The sequence below is a fragment of the Salmo trutta genome, chromosome 14, assembly GCF_901001165.1.
Source record: "Salmo trutta chromosome 14, fSalTru1.1, whole genome shotgun sequence".
In the NCBI taxonomy this organism is placed as follows: domain Eukaryota; kingdom Metazoa; phylum Chordata; class Actinopteri; order Salmoniformes; family Salmonidae; genus Salmo; species Salmo trutta.
This window is the reverse complement of record NC_042970.1, coordinates 23701718-23718690: the sequence shown is the minus strand read 5'-3', so window position 1 is coordinate 23718690 and position 16973 is coordinate 23701718. Positions and strand designations below refer to the sequence as shown.

At 49.1% G+C, this 16973-nt stretch overlaps 1 protein-coding gene across 1 annotated transcript in view; it reads right to left on the bottom strand.

Annotated features, from left to right (window-relative positions):
• Positions 1-293: 293 nt before the first annotated feature.
• Positions 294-16973, bottom strand: part of LOC115207196 (leucine-rich repeats and immunoglobulin-like domains protein 1) — a 68749-nt gene continuing 52069 nt past the window's right edge. Inside the window, exons 7-19 of the mRNA XM_029774170.1 lie at positions 16468-16611; positions 16043-16186; positions 13183-13326; positions 10464-10544; positions 8121-8192; positions 7613-7684; positions 7215-7378; positions 6579-6899; positions 5847-6128; positions 3178-3606; positions 2940-3071; positions 2503-2787; positions 294-2141 (exon numbers count right to left, since the gene is read on the bottom strand). Coding sequence (XP_029630030.1) covers positions 1909-2141; positions 2503-2787; positions 2940-3071; positions 3178-3606; positions 5847-6128; positions 6579-6899; positions 7215-7378; positions 7613-7684; positions 8121-8192; positions 10464-10544; positions 13183-13326; positions 16043-16186; positions 16468-16611 — 2503 coding nt within the window. The 3' untranslated portion in view covers positions 294-1908. The remainder of the gene's footprint in view (positions 2142-2502; positions 2788-2939; positions 3072-3177; positions 3607-5846; positions 6129-6578; positions 6900-7214; positions 7379-7612; positions 7685-8120; positions 8193-10463; positions 10545-13182; positions 13327-16042; positions 16187-16467; positions 16612-16973) is intronic.

Sequence of the window (16973 nt, the reverse complement as noted above, 5' to 3'; positions counted from 1 at the left end):
TCACACATTTGTTTGGTACACCAGAGGGCTGAGGCTGTCAGTCAACTGACATATGTACATTCTGTCCAGCCTCATTCACTATGGACTTATGGTCATTTGCCAAGCCTAGAATTAACCCTGGCTTTAGAGATGGACCTCCAATGTATCTGCAGAGGCAGAAGCAACATGAATGAGTTCAATACTTTTGACAAACCTGCTAATTCAAGTAGTCTATATCATTTTGCTTTGCCTGGCCCACTTACTAATTTGAGACATTATGGAACCACAAAGGCAAGGAAAAACACTCCACAAAATGTGATTTTATTAGACACTTTAATGTTTAAACTTTGACATTGGTACAATGGATTCAGATAGTTTATTGAAATAAATGACTGCATGTCACCCCCGTGAATGATGACAACTGACTGACCATCTAGAATTCCTGTTCTCTAAAGAATATGCTGAAATGTCAAACAATTTGAGCCTTTGGTACCGCAAATAGCAAGTGTACACAGAATATTTTTTTGCATACATTGGAAAATGTAATTCTGTTTAATCTGACATTCAGTGTATCCAGGCCTATAGACAGGGGGCATTTTTCCTAGATTTGGCAAGGGTACATTTCACAAGTTTCCCAGCAGTAAGCAGTTTTACAAAATGAAGAGATTCTATTTGTACCGGTCAATAGTTCCTGAATGATTAAACAGGTTGTACTAGTACCATAATGATGACGATGATGATTATTATGATGAGGATGTGTGGTGCTATGACAAAGGCTAAATACTGGCCATTCCCTGTGTGAACAACAGCGTGACAACTGTCTCAAAATGCCTCCTGGTACGAGTTCCTCATTCCCTTTACAGCATGACAGGTTCATGGTAGAGCTGAACATATTGGGATGGGGGGGGACTAATGATTTTAGAAGTTGGACCAACATTCATGACAAATGTGAATTCAAAGGATCTGACAAAAGAATAATAAATGGGAGCTGAGGCACCGTGGATGTAGTCCCTAAACCAAAGCCAGCTGAAGAGCAGTGGTGGTCAGTACCTTGACAGACATGTGGAATAGCCTTGACATTCCATCGCTATTTCACAAATGTGACACGTTTCCTGACTAAGAATTCTTACATTCCTATTGGGTATGAGTAGTACAAAAGTGCTTAAACATCCAAAACCTAATTTCATATCCCAAACCCCCCCTTGTTCCGTGTTGTACCCAAATCAAAGCCCTTCCTTCATAAAATACCAGTAAATATGAGTTATGGTTTAAGGCCATGATGGGCAGCGTTTGCATTTGTCAAACAACATTCAAGTGCAATAAAGTGTTCCATGGTATGACAGAGTGTACCGATAGCGTTCACATCTCTGCTATACTAAGAGTCCGGTTAGTGGTTTCTTTGATCATGCAATAAGGCACGGCAGTTGAAGCAGGTAGAGGCTGACAAGGCTTGTTAAAGACAACAAAAAATACCATCACTCCGTTCCTTGTCATGCACAGAATAATTTCAAATACTCTTTGTAAAAGTTATATAATATACATGAAAACTCTTATGTACAGTCAATTGTCCAATGGTATAGCTCTGTCTCTTTCACACATTACTCTACAATATTACCTACATTTGCATGCTTCAAATGCAAGTCACGTTTAGGAGCTAAGATTGGTTGGCACCTCCCAGGAGAAGGTTTCAGTATGTACAGCTGATACGCTCAGACGGGACACCGCTCAGAAGGGACACCGCTCAGAAGGGACACCGCTCAGAAGGGACACCGCCCACACAAGCACCGCCTTCAAAACTCCAGACGTCCCTCCCTTCTCCTGCCTCGTTAGTCCAAACAGGGGACAGGATCAGATCTTGGCCTCTCTGTTTGAGGTAGCAGTTCCCAGTGCAAAGAACAAGTCAACTCAGGGCTAGTGAGTCTGGTAGTGTCAGGGTGGGGAGAGCCTGCTAGTCGCTGGCTCTCCTGAGGGGTGTGCATGGCTCTGGAAGGCTCTGGGAGCATGTCCATTAGAGAGGAGAGTCTGTCTGAGCTCTGGCTCACAGTCTGTGTCCAGTGTGTATTGGCTTGTTACGGGGCCGAGTTTCACCGGCTTGTGGAAGGCCTCCTCTTGAGAAAGGGAGCACACTAACGTCGTCTGTCCCGTCCTGTTCACTGAGGAATCTGGGAGGGAACACCGAGAGAGAAGAGAACACACAATCAAGACCCCTATCTGTGCAGAGCTCAAGGCTATCGATTGCATCCATATTGCTAATTTGACATTATGAAGCAAGGATCGGAATTCTGACCCCTAATTCCTCCCAGACCGTTCCTTGCCAAAAGGTACAGCATCCCGGGACAAGACCCGACCTGCTCCCCTGTGAGTCAGGCAGCAACGGGAACTCAATGCGGCTTTTCATCAAATTCCCTTCACTGTGATTTGTCATGGCAGGCTGATCTACACAGCTAAGGGCTCCATCCACAACATATTTTCTACCATTCCTTATCCTGTCCTCAACAGTGTGGAATAGAAAGAGCACTCTACCTTTTCTGTCCTTGTGGTTTCTCTGTGATGACAATACGTTGTGGTTGCTGGGAAACGCAGGTGGCTGGGCGTCCCTTCTGACTCCATTGGAGGTCCCGTTGCAGAGGGAGGCAGTGTAGGGTCCTGTGTCCACCCCTAAGGGTACAGGTACGCTGTAGTCCATGTGGTGGTGGTGTTGTTGGTACTCCAGGCATACAGGTCCCAGCCCCTGGGGGAGGTAGTCTGAGTCTGACTTGGAGTAGCCATTCTCCATACACTCTGTACACACTACAGCCTCACCGTAACCTAGACCAGCACAGACAGAGAGAACGTCATTATTACCACACCCACCCTTTTCCACAATTTCATGAATTTAGAGGCGATTTAAAGAAAACATTCACTGATCAGTCATGGTTGAGTATTGGAGGTTCATATGGATACCAAACTGAACACACTACCTGTGTTGTCTGTGTGTGTGTTGGGCAGAGGTCCACCACTAGCCTCCACACGGACGCACACATCCTGGCGCTCCGAGAGGGTCCCCTGGGAGGACAGGTAGCTGGGGACGTCCGGGGGCACGTTGGTCTCATCTGGGAGGGGAGAGAAACCATCAGCACAAACTACGGTCAACAACGCCACATGGATGGTGTAGAGCCATTCCCTGTGATGAGTAGAACGACATGAGCGCCCTCTCACCCGTGTTGGTGACGCTGCACTCCTCGCTCTTCTTGCGCGTCTGGTAGATGATGCACACCCACACCAGAGAGGTCACCACGATGCTAGTCACCACAGCGATGACTATGATGCCCACCGTGACGGTGCTGGGGCCAGGTGATGCGGCGCAGGCAGTGTGGCGGACACTCAGCTGGCTGTGGGCGCGCTCCGTGCCTAGCCTGTTGGACATGACGCACGTGTACCTCCCAGCGTCCTCTACGGCGGCGCTGCCGATGACCAGCAGCTGGTTGCCGGGGGTAAAGTGGTGTCGGTCGGAGGGGCGGAAGGGCTGGTCGTTCCTCAGCCAGGTGATTTTGGGTAGGGGGCTGCCTAGCGCCTTACACTGCAGGACTACAGTCTCCCCCACCACCACACTACGGTCCTCCAGCTCCTGGGCCAGGTGGGGCGTCTCTGTAGACGGGAGGGGTCACAGGTCAAAGTGTAGTCATCCCACCAGAGCAGACTGGTCAATCCCAACTCTACTCAACCCTTCATATCAAACTACGCAATGACAACTGGTGATGGTCCATTATGCTTTGTTCAACACAGACTGATATAGAACACCATGATCTCACTCGGTCTACTCCACCTTTTCAGACTGGGCCACAGCTCTGACTTTTCTTTCCACATGCATGACTAAACATTACAAAGCCACTCCTGAGGGCTGTTGCTACCTCGTGTCCCTGGGAGGAGTTGTTCTGGACTAAAAGCACTACATAAGGTAGAGTAGACCAAGCCCTTACACGTCCAATACAAGCCCCTCTAGGAGAATGGAGGCCTGCAGTCTCCCTCCCACTCTGAGGAGAGGGGTGAGAACGGTTAACAAAAACCCCTCTATCCCACCCTCCCCCATCTGACCCCTACCCTGACCTCTGACCTCGAGGAAGGCCACAGCTGCCAGAAGCATTTCATTCTAGGACCAAGGCTCACCAGTTCACAGCTGGCTTTAGAGCAGTTTACTAAGTGTTCATTTTTAGACTTAGTATCTGTATTATGGTCATGTGAAGGTGAGCCATGAATGGGAGGCGCTCTAGAAATAATGATAATTGTGAACTAACACTCGCACTTGACTCCCCCCACACTAGCTCTGACTTTACTGATAGTTACTGTATTGAGGAAAAATGTACTTACTAATGCACTAACTGTAAGTCCCACCTAGCTATCTTAAAACTAATGCACTAACTGTAAGTCCCACCTAGCTATCTTAAAACTAATGCACTAACTGTAAGTCCCACCTAGCCATCTTAAAACTAATGCACTAACTGTAAGTCCCACCTAGCCATCTTAAAACTAATGCACTAACTGTAAGTCCCACCTAGCCATCTTAAAACTAATGCACTAACTGTAAGTCCCACCTAGCCATCTTAAAACTAATGCACTAACTGTAAGTCCCACCTAGCCATCTTAAAACTAATGCACAAACTGTAAGTCCCACCTAGCCATCTTAAAACTAATGCACTAACTGTAAGTCCCACCTAGCCATCTTAAAACTAACGCATTAACTGTAAGTCCCACCTAGCTATCTTAAAACTAATGCACTAACTGTAAGTCCCACCTAGCCATCTTAAAACTAATGCACTAACTGTAAGTCCCACCTAGCCATCTTAAAACTAATGCACTAACTGTAAGTCCCACCTAGCCATCTTAAAACTAATGCACTAACTGTAAGTCCCACCTAGCCATCTTAAAACTAATGCACTAACTGCAAGTCCCACCTAGCCATCTTAAAACTAATGCACTAACTGTAAGTCCCACCTAGCCATCTTAAAACTAATGCACTAACTGTAAGTCCCACCTAGCCATCTTAAAACTAATGCACTAACTGTAAGTCCCACCTAGCCATCTTAAAACTAATGCACTAACTGCAAGTCCCACCTAGCCATCTTAAAACTAATGCACTAACTGCAAGTCACTCTGGATAAGAGCGTTTTCTAAGTGACAAAAATGTAAATGTATGGGAGGCTGGGCTCATTGTTATGGCTGGAATGGAATAATTGGAACGGAGTCGAACATGTAGTATATAGAACAGTATCAAACATGGAAACTACAATGAGCCCAGCCTCCACAATGAGCCCAGCCTCCACAATGAGCCCAGCCTCCCATACATTCACATTTCAGTCCTCCTATAGCTCCTCCCACCAGCCTCCTCTACTAGAAGGGCAAGGGGCGAGGCTGCCAGTAGGCGTGGGGCGAGGCTGCCAGTAGGCGTGGGGCGAGGCTGCCAGTAGGCGTGGGGCGAGGCTGCCAGTAGGCGTGGGGCGAGGCCAGTAGTAAGAGGGAAAAATTCTATACAGTTACATAACGCAATATTTTGGACGATATTATATTGATACTTTGACTTCAAGTATCATTTTTTTTTCTTGCTAGGTAGCATTAGTCGGCTGTATCTGTGCCAAAACTACTGTATCCTATTTTCCATCTTCTTTTTTAATAGTGAGCCAACGTGTTTTCAGCACTTTTATTTCCCTGACTGATCAACACTCGTTTTCTCATGCTCTCTCTGCAACAGAGAGCAATATGTTTGGAACATCATATAGAATGGTGAGAATCCCAATACATCATATCGGCACCTAAGTATGCAAGTCGTATCCAATGTCGTATTGTGAGGTCCCTGGCAATTCCCAGCCCTAGTGACCAGCAGTCAGACTTACCCAGCACGGTGAGGGTGGCGTTGGCAGACACGGCGCCCGCTGTGTTTTTGGCGGTGCAGCTGTACACGCCCATGTCCTCCGGCTTGACGTCCATGATGAAGAACACGTCATCGTCCGGCATCACATGCATCCGCCGCTCGCGCGCCGCCGGGAAGTCCGTGCCCCCATCCTTCTGCCAGGCAATCTGGGGGGTGGGGTGCCCCTCAGCAGCACACTCCAGCTTGGCAGTGGTGCCCGTACGGATAGTGTTGTCTCCAGGCATCTTCACTAACGTAGGCAAGACTGTGGGGAAGGAAGATATTGACACACTGGGTTAGCCACAACAGAGAAGTACAGAGGTTAACACAAGAGTCTCTGTTTTAGGGAGAGGGTTTGATTTGGGTGGGCAGGGCAGGGCAGCCAATCACTCAGCATCTGTTGGCCAAACTGACAGGGCGTGTAATAGCTCCACAACGCGCCTAAATCAATTTGTTCCAAATTCCACCCAGAGACTCACACACAGAGACATGCAGAGAGAGGCTTTGTTCAAGCTAAGAATTACCCCTAATCTCTTACCACTAGAACAACTCACTTATTGAGTTTAACTGAGCAAAATATCTGCTGAATCAGCATATTACAGAGAGACATGGATCTCACCGCACGCATGCAAACAAACACACACACTCACATTTTCTATCTATATAAAGCAGTCATACTGGGAGACCGTTAATCCTTCAGGGCCTGGCTGCGTACCGTTGACAGTGAGGCGGGCCTGGGTAGAGTAGGAGGAGCCAAAGTGGTTGGTGATGATGCACTGGTATCGGCCCTCGTGGGTGAAGGTCACATGACGCAGGTGCAAAATGGTGGTGTACTCCATCACCCCCCCGTGGTGAGCGCTCAGGTGGGCGAAGTTCTCCACCTCTGCATGGCGGAGCAGCTCCTGGTCTTTGCGCCAGGCGAAGGTCATAGGTGAGCTGCTGCTGCTGGCCGCCGTGCACGTGAAGCGCACGTCACTACCCAGAACCGTCACTGTGGTCTCTGGCTGCACTGTGATCTGGGGCTTAGGCAGGTCATCTACAGGAAGAGAGAGGTGGAGAGACAACAATAAACCTACATAAGCATTATTCTTTGTAACCAAATGTTTTCTCAGTGACAGGAGATATGTATACTATACATACATACATACATACATACATACATACATACATACAAACAAGGAAGGATTAGCACATCACAGATCAAACAGACACCGTGAACCTACATCAAAACACTTGAACAAAATCACACACCCACACTGTAAACAAGCAAGAGCTGGAATTTAAAACACCATCTGGTCTTAGCTGCTGGCTGCACGGTCTGACAGAAAGCCCTAACACACACACAACTCACCACAGACAAAGCTCTCTGGCGGAGCCTGGAAGATGCTGGTTCCCTTCAGGGTTTCAGGATGGGCACAGGTAGCCTCTACGCCCGTCTGTAGCCCCCGGCTCAACAGCCACTCAGGGAACCAGTGGAGCTGACAGTCACACAGGAGACTGTCACTCTGGATGAGCCTGGGGGGGGGGGGACTGTTAGGACTGAAGAGTTTGTTATTCTCCTTTAAAGACTTGCTTTGATCTGAAAGAATGAACTGCAGCAGTATTGTGTAGCCATATCATAACATTGTGAAGACAATCACAGTTTCCAGAGACTAAGTGTGAGGAGTGTGTGTGTGTGTGTGTGTGTGTGTGTGTGTGTGTGTGTGTGTATGTATGTATGTATATATATGTTCATCATTGCAGACTCACAGGTTCCTGAGGCTCCTCATCTTGCTGAAGGCCTCTGGCTGAATAGAGCGGATGGCATTCTCTCCCAGATTCCTGTTGAGACATTAAACAGAGGGCCACCCATCAGCACTGACATAAAGGGGACACGGGAACACACACGCGCACACAGCGGTGTCACGGCCAGCAAGGGCTGACTTTAAACAAGGTGGAAAGATTCAGGCGTTTAAGACCAATGTCACTTTCCAGCTTTTCAAAAATCATTTTTTTCCCCTAACGGTCAGTCTGTGAAAGAGCTTATATAAATTAAATTTCTTGTACCAAACTGACCATATGCTCAATAACTTTTCTCCCTTGCACCAGGGAGAAAGACCAAAGTTGAAGCTGCCTCTAACGAGAGGGAAGCAGCTTGCCCCACAAACTGCCTGTCTTCTCCTTTAACAAAGACACGATTTCATTTCTAACAGCCCTCTTAGGCAGCTACTTTTGGCAGCCGCACTTGGGGGCGTGCAGTGCATTGTGGGATACTCACAGGTGCTCCAGGGCCTCCAGGCCTAAGAAGGCTTTCTTGGCCACCGACTTGATCTTGTTTCCAAACAGAGTCCTGCAATTTCCAAACATGAAGGGCGCCGATAAACGTGAGAGAAAGAGAGAGAAAGTGAAAGAGAGAGAAAGTGAAAGAGAGAGAAAGTGAAAGAGAGAGAAAGTGAAAGAGAGAGGAGGAAGGGGTAAGGGGGGAGAAAGGCACAATTAGTGGGGTTGAATCTGATAAGACCAGAAGATTGAGGTATTGGAAATCCGAACTGTGTGGAGATTAGGAGGGTGAGGGACTCGGGGCCCGGCCCCTCCCGGCCCTGCTCTTCAAAGACCACTTTTATCTTTATTAGTATTTAATAGCGATGACAGGGTGGGGCTGAGAGCCGGGGGGGGGGGGCTGAGAGCCAGGGGGGGCCACATGAAAAGCAGGTTGTCTCACTGGGGGACAACACAGCTTGTAGAGTAATAAAAGTAGCCTTGTCAAGGCGGGTTCAAGCAAGGAACAAGCAGCTCTGGGGGTCTAATCCCAGGCGCTCTTCAAAAGACACCTCTACCCTCCCTCCTTCTCCCCTTCCGTCCGTCCCTCCATCCTTCGTTTCCCTTCCTTCCCAGGAGGAGCGGATGGACACAGTTGGCTGGTTTAGAGTTAAGACCCCTGCATTGGAACCTTTCAATCCTGTCACGCCTCCTCCACTCTCCCCTTCTATACGGACCCACTGAAAATCTACACAGTGCAATGTGAATACAAACTATGTTTCAAAAACCATTGGGTGTGTATCTGCTTGGCTATTACATTTGGGGGAGATTAGCTAACACTAAGATGCATGTTGATAAGAGGTATTCGTCACAGGCGTTCTATAAGAAAGCCTCTGTTTCGGGGGCCCCCAGGCAGACGACTGGTCATGGACAACCTGTTAGCTCCTGGTCCCACATCAGCCAGAGGTCTATGTTTCTAGAATACAGAGGGAGACGGCTGCACAGCAGGCTTCATCACAGACAACCACTACTCACTAAGTTACTGCACTTCCATCCAATGGATTTAGCATATTTAAATAAATATTTATAAAAGCGATCTTATTCCCACCATCACATTGCACATCTAGCAGTCTGCATTGCCTTTCATTCCAATCACATTGTCTTCATGGAGTAATCACATTTAGGAAAAAAAATTAAAAATGCTTTAATGATGTAACAAAAATTTCTACACTCAATATATTAATTTATTTTTCCACCTCAAAAGAGCAATGAGAAAATACGTTTTTTTGTGACCACTTGTGAGAGCACAAGTTAACCCAGAGCATTCTCCCATCACAATCTGGGACACAAAGCGTGTGGAGGACACTTTAATGTCCCTCCCATCTCTCTCTGTTTTTCCCAGGGCTGGGGAGTGTTGTTTTCCGGCGGGATGGAAGAATTGTGCCAGCGCTAGGCCAATTTCACCCTCTTTCAGTCCCTAACAACAGGCAGGAAGGCATGGCTGTGGAGCAGAGAGAGAGGAGCAGGGCTAGAGACCGACAGAGCTGCTGAGGCTCATATCCTGCAGGCTGATAGAAAAGCCCTTTCAATAGGCTAGCACTCACAGGGAACGGCCTTGGTTGGACACCATCTTTTATCCCAGGATTGTTTAGGGCCCACTATGTTCATTGTGCTATGGTTTAATAGTTATACGAGAGATCACAACAAATTTACATCGTTTAACCGTCAAGGCAGTTCAATTCCCACCAACAGACACTCTGAACTTGGACACAATTGTAGTTGAGAGTCTGGTAAACCAAATGAAAACCAGATTCATGCTCGTTTCAAGTCTGTTGCCGTTAAAATATGAACCCGCATGCTTCATGAAAAAGCCTAATAAAACTTGGAGCAGCTTTTAAAGTCATCTCTCAGTGTTACACTTCCAAATGACGTGTGAGGCCCAGAGGTAAGGGAGAGATGGAGCTGGTCCTGTCTGAAGCCAGGTCTGGGAGAGATGGAGCTGGTCCTGTCTGAAGCCAGGTCTGGGAGAGATGGAGCTGGTCCTGTCTGAAGCCAGGTCTGGGAGAGATGGAGCTGGTCCTGTCTGAAGCCAGGTCTGGGAGAGATGGAGCTGGTCCTGTCTGAAGCCAGGTCTGGGAGAGATGGAGCTGGTCCTGTCTGAAGCCAGGTCTGGGAGAACTAGATATAGGCTATAGGTAGGCAATACTCCTCAGAGGAAACCCTTCACGCTGGACTGAAGATCTGCAGACAATCATCAACCAGTGGCAGGGCAGCCAGCTTGAAGGGACCGGTTCTGAGGAGAGGGGGATGGAGGAAAGGGGGGGGGGGGGGGGGGGGTGAGAGAAGGAGGGGGGATACTCACAGCTTGTTGAGGCTGTCCAGTCCAGAGAAGGCCCCATTGGTGTCCTCTATTGTGCCTGAAATGTCATTATGGTCCAGCTCCCTGTGGAGAGAGAGAAGGGATAAGAGAGATAGAGGAAGAGGAGAGCAGAACAGGATGCCAGAGCTGGAACACTGTGTAGCCTTGGCAGAGATGGGGCTGGAAGTCACGGGTTACCCCTCCTGCACCTGGTCTAAAGAGCAAGCCTCTCTGCTGATCTGCTCTGCCAGCCAAGCACATTCTTTCCTTTGTGAGGAAGAGCGGGGTGAAGGCACAACCCAACACAGGGGTACACATGTATAATTCAGAACAGCATGGAGAGGTTGGCGGGCACACAATGTCTTTGGATGTGCAGTTTTAAAGCAAATTTCCTGCTCTTCTACACATTTTGCTATGACTTATGCTATCGAAGTGACTCAAACATCTAACATATTTTCTACATAATTTATATTAATTTTAAACTGAAAACCTTTACCCATCCTGAACCCCCCACAGAAAAGGTGTCACGAAAAAACACTTTGGCAGCCCACCAAAGACTTTTCTATGCAGAGAAAACCCTTTAACTGCTGAAGTCATCTGGGCAAAGGAACCATTTGAATAATAATTCCCCTACCCCCCTCAGTCCTTCCCTCACCCCCTTTAGTTCCTTTTGGTTACTTTGCCTCCATGGCCGGACTCAGCTGCCAATTCCCTATTCTTTCTGGCTGGCTGAGTGTGAATGGCCGTTGCCTTGTTAATGTAGGCAGTGGCTGCCCAATTAAAGCTGTCTCAGCTCCCTTACAGCTTGGGCCCGCGCCTACCCAGCGCTTCACTGATTACATCTGCCTCAGAGAGAGGGAAGGGAGGAAAGAGAGGGAAAGAGAGGAAGAAAGGGGTGAGCATAAAAGGGAAAAGTAAAAAATTAAATTAGAAAGCAAAGAGAGGTAACGGGAGAGCGGAAAACAAAGCAAAGAAAGAAAGAAAAGGCCAAGAAAGAATGAGCGGGTGAGAGGGGAGCCAAACAGAGGGCCTATCACACAGCTGAGCTCCCTCCCCCTAGCCCGACGCCCCCCCCTTAGCCCGACGCTCCCCCCCCTAGCCCGACGCTCCCCCTAGCCCGACGCTCCCCCTAGCCCGACGCCCCCCCTAGCCCGACGCCCCCCCCTTAGCCCGACGCTCCCCCCCCTAGCCCAACGCTCCCCCTAGCCCGACGCTCCCCCTAGCCCGACGCCCCCCCCTAGCCCTAGCCCCCCCTAGCCCGACGCTCCCCCTAGCCCGACGCTCCCCCTAGCCCGACGCTCCCCCTAGCCCGACGCCCCCCCCCTAGCCCGACGCTCCCCCTAGCCCGACGCCCCCCCCCTAGCCCGACGCTCCCCCCTAGCCCGACGCTCCCCCCTAGCCCGACGCTCCCCCCCCTAGCCCGACGCTCCCCCCCTAGCCCGACGCTCCCCTTAGCCCGACGCTCCCCCCCCAGCCCGACGCTCCCCCCCCTAGCCCGACGCCCCCCCCCCCCTAGCCCGACGCTCCCCCTAGCCCGACGCTCCCCCCCTAGCCCGACGCTCCCCCCTAGCCCAACGCTCCCCCCTAGCCCAACGCTCCCCCCTAGCCCAACGCTCCCCCCTAGCCCAACGCTCCCCCCTAGCCCAACGCTCCCTAGCCCAACGCTCCCCCTGTGTCAGCAGAGAAAGGCCTGTATACGCCTTGGCTTGTCACCCCCCTGTGAGAAAGGCCTCGTCTCCAAAGCAAAGGTCTGACTCTTTTCTCTGGCTCTCTGGGAAAATCCTGGGCCAAAAAGACATTAGCAGAAGGACCCCACCCCCCAGCCTCCCTCTTCCTCTCTTTCTTCCTGTTCAAGGTGTGTGCATAAGGGTGTGGGGGGAGAGAATTCTCCCATACTGCTTTTCACTGCTCCGTTTAAAAAGGCAAAGAATCTACAGGGAGGCAGAGGACAGGGAACACATGTGCATCCAACATCGATGTTAACCAACGACCGAAAAGAGGGAAGACGAGAAAAGAAGCACCAGAATAAAAGTTCTTACAGAATGAAAACATGACAATAGTGACACATGCACACCTCAAACAGATACACGTGGATATGCAGGAATACAAACTATATCTGTTTAAAAGCAATGGTCTGAAAAGTAAACAGCTAACTCCACATTGTAAATGGCCCCAGAGGGGCTTAATAAAGCCATGTTGAATCCACATGAATAAACTGAATTGTTCTTAAAGGCCAAGTGCAGTCAAAGTTCTGTTTTCCTATGTTTTATATCATTTTGTACAACAACTGATGAAACTACCACTGTAAAAGTGTGAAAACATTTGATCAGTGTTATTTCCTGATAGTTGCTGGTTTAAAATACAAATCTACACAGGAACTTCTAATCAGCAGGTTTGCATGGGCGGGAGTTTAGGCTTTGCATGGTAAATTGGTTAATAGACAAAGAGTTCCAAACCTCTCTGCCAATAATAGCTAGTATTCACTATTCCCCTCCCCATTCAGACCACTTCCAGACAGTCTTAGCTAAATTCTTGCTTGAGATATATATTTTTTGCTAAAGGCAATGTTTTGACAATTGTAATGGCAATCTATTACAGTAAGGTAGAAATGGTTTGATATTGAAATAAAACGGCTGCATTGGACCTTTAAACTAGTAAAAGGATGAGTCTACAGTGTGGAACCATAGTTGTGTGTGCTCTAGGTGCGTTCAGGAGGACTTACAGGAGGCGCACGGCTTTGAGGCCTCTGAAGGCCCCCTCAGTGATGTGGCTGATGGAGTTGTGCCCCAGACGGAGGGTGTGGAGGTCCCCCAGCACCGCCAGACTACCCTCGTCCAGACGACTCAGGTTGTTATAGGACAGACTCCTACAGGAGGAAATGAAAAATAAATACATGCGTTGTCAGGCGTGGACCAGAAGGACAAGATGGCCCAGCACTAAGGTAACCTAACCTACCTGAAACGTCATTATTCTCTATTTTATATGGCCTTATTCAATGTCTTCTTGCCTTTGAATAGATGCTGTATTTTTCCACTGTAGCGTTGGCTCAATATCTGTTCATCCACAGCAGTTTCCTATCATGCTTGATAAGGAGTCAAGACACAAACCATTTACAAATTGTATAAATTTCCAGTTGGACAAAATGGACACTTCTCTGATGTCTTTCCTAGAGTTATGGTCTTATTTAAGTAGGTACACTGTGCGTCAGTGGTGATAAATATGTCTTGTTTGTCGGTACACATGGTCAAATGGTCTGTTGTGTGAGTGTCTGGACTGTGCCTCTCTGAAGGGGTCTAGTGTGGTCATGTGTGGCCACTGGCCAGTCTCTGATGCCCCGTCAGGCAGGCTGCCGTCTCATCCGGAATGTAATAACAAGCAGGTCAGAAAGACAGCCACTCTTCTACACCTGATAGCTAACCAAGCCACTACCCCACTGATATCACAGTCAACATGGACACACTAAGAAAAATCATAGAAACCCGGACTCACACCGAGTTGCAACACAGATAGAGAGCAATCTGTTTCTCTCACACACAGTACCCAGACACAGGAGCCTGACAGGCAGCCGTGTCATTAGCGACGCCTGAGCAGAGCTGAGCTCTACATTAGTGTAAACAGTCTCTCTCCTTCACTAGACAGGGAGATCCCGCTGCAATTCCCACAGTATCCGTACCAACAGAGGGTTGTACGCTCTCTACCAACCTGACAGAGATGTGAATACACACTCTTGCGTGGGCTTAAGTACTGTCAATCTTACCGCTCATTATGGGATAAACAGGCTTATAGTGAGAGGAGCGTGTGGTATTGAGCGTTAAGTGAGTCATGTAGCTGTCGTGAAGGTACGGGGAGGGGCGGAGAACAGATTCAGCGTTATGTTCTTAGGGTTGTGTTTGGGGATCAACAAGAAAAGACAGGGGGTTTGAAGTTGGAGGCATGGGTAAGACTTTGGGGTCCATATCTGGGGGCTGAATAGGGGATTCATATTTTTGTTTGTTTCTCAGGGGTTGGGAGGTTTCTGATGTGCTACGGTTTACAGGGGTTGGGAGGTTTGATGTGCTACGGTTTACAGGGGTTGGGAGGTTTCTGACGTGCTACGGTTTACAGGGGTTGGGAGGTTTCTGACGTGCTACGGTTTACAGGGGTTGGGAGGTTTCTGACGTGCTACGGTTTACAGGGGTTGGGAGGTTTCTGACGTGCTACGGTTTACAGGGGTTGGGAGGTTTCTGACATGCTACGGTTTACAGGGGTTGGGAGGTTTCTGACGTGCTACGGTTTACAGGGGTTGGGAGGTTTCTGACGTGCTACGGTTTACAGGGGTTGGGAGATTTCTGACGTGCTACGGTTTACAGGGGTTGGGAGATTTCTGACGTGCTACGGTTTACAGGGGTTGGGAGGTTTGATGTGCTACGGTTTACAGGGGTTGGGAGGTTTGATGTGCTACGGTTTACAGGGGTTGGGAGGTTTGATGTGCTACGGTTTACAGGGGTTGGGAGGTTTCTGACGTGCTACGGTTTACAGGGGTTGGGAGGTTTCTGACGTGCTACGGTTTACAGGGGTTGGGAGGTTTCTGACGTGCTACGGTTTACAGGGGTTGGGAGGTTTCTGACGTGCTACGGTTTACAGGGGTTGGGAGGTTTGATGTGCTACGGTTTACAGGGGTTGGGAGGTTTGATGTGCTACGGTTTACAGGGGTTGGGAGGTTTGATGTGCTACGGTTTACAGGGGTTGGGAGGTTTGATGTGCTACGGTTTACAGGGGTTGGGAGATTTCTGACGTGCTACGGTTTACAGGGGTTGGGAGGTTTCTGACGTGCTACGGTTTACAGGGGTTGGGAGGTTTCTGACGTGCTACGGTTTACAGGGGTTGGGAGGTTTCTGACGTGCTACGGTTTACAGGGGTTGGGAGGTTTCTGACGTGCTACGGTTTACAGGGGTTGGGAGGTTTCTGACGTGCTACGGTTTACAGGGGTTGGGAGGTTTGATGTGCTACGGTTTACAGGGGTTGGGAGGTTTGATGTGCTACGGTTTACAGGGGTTGGGAGGTTTGATGTGCTACGGTTTACAGGGGTTGGGAGGTTTGATGTGCTACGGTTTACAGGGGTTGGGAGATTTCTGACGTGCTACGGTTTACAGGGGTTGGGAGGTTTCTGACGTGCTACGGTTTACAGGGGTTGGGAGGTTTCTGACGTGCTACGGTTTACAGGGGTTGGGAGGTTTCTGACGTGCTACGGTTTACAGGGGTTGGGAGGTTTCTGACGTGCTACGGTTTACAGGGGTTGGGAGGTTTCTGACGTGCTACGGTTTACAGGGGTTGGGAGGTTTCTGACGTGCTACGGTTTACAGGGGTTGGGAGGTTTCTGACGTGCTACGGTTTACAGGGGTTGGGAGGTTTCTGACGTGCTACGGTTTACAGGGGTTGGGAGGTTTCTGACGTGCTACGGTTTACAGGGGTTGGGAGGTTTCTGACGTGCTACGGTTTACAGGGGTTGGGAGGTTTCTGACGTGCTACGGTTTACAGGGGTTGGGAGGTTTCTGATGTGCTACGGTTTACAGGGGTTGGGAGGTTTCTGATGTGCTACTCACAGTTCGCGTAGCCTCTGGCAGAACCTCCAGCCATCTGGGTTGATGTGGGAGATGGAGTTGTAGCTGAGGAAGAGCTGCAGAAGAGAAGACAGGCCATACATGGAGCCACTGTTCACCTCCCTCAGGCTGTTATAGTCCAGGTGACTGCAGGGGAGGAGGTCACAGACAGGTTCAGGCTAGGCATCATGGGTAATGTAGTTTGGTATGACAGGAGATTGGACATTACAGGTAGTCCAATTGTGGTTCATAGTTTAGCTGAATGTTAATGGACAATTATAGAGCATAGAGTTGCTTGTGAAACAATTGTTAAGAGTGGAAAGTAATACGAGCGGAGTAGGAGAAAGTGATCCTAACAACAGTTGTTGAGGACAGCCAGTCCTCAAGGCCAGGCAGGGAGTTGGGAGCAGTATGTTTCTGTAACTCACAGCACTTTCATCTTGGCCAGGCCCCAGAAGGCTCCGTCGGTGAGCTTACTGATGTTGTTCCTCTGCAGCTTGAGGACCTCCAGACTGGCCAGGCCCTGGAAGGTCAGCCCCTCCACCTGCCTTACACGGTTCCTGTTCAGCTCACTGGAGGACAGGACAACACAACCCAGCAAGGAGTTAGAGAGAGATGCAATGATGATGAGAGATAGAGAATTATGGTCCTACAGGAAAAACCTGTAAAGTAATACTGTAACATCTTAGCAGCACCATTCAGCCCCACAAAAACATAAGTGGCATTACACGGCGGTATCTATTCCCCCTGAAGCCAGGGATGTGTACTCCTAATGGGAGGTAAGGTTTGGGTTACAGAACAGGGTCCAGTTTTGACCTGGGCATCGCACCACGTGATCACAAACCTTCATTAATCATGCTAGGGTTAACTAAAGGATCCATCTCTTCTACTACATTCAAACAGCACCGGATTGCAGCCACACATGCTTTGAAGG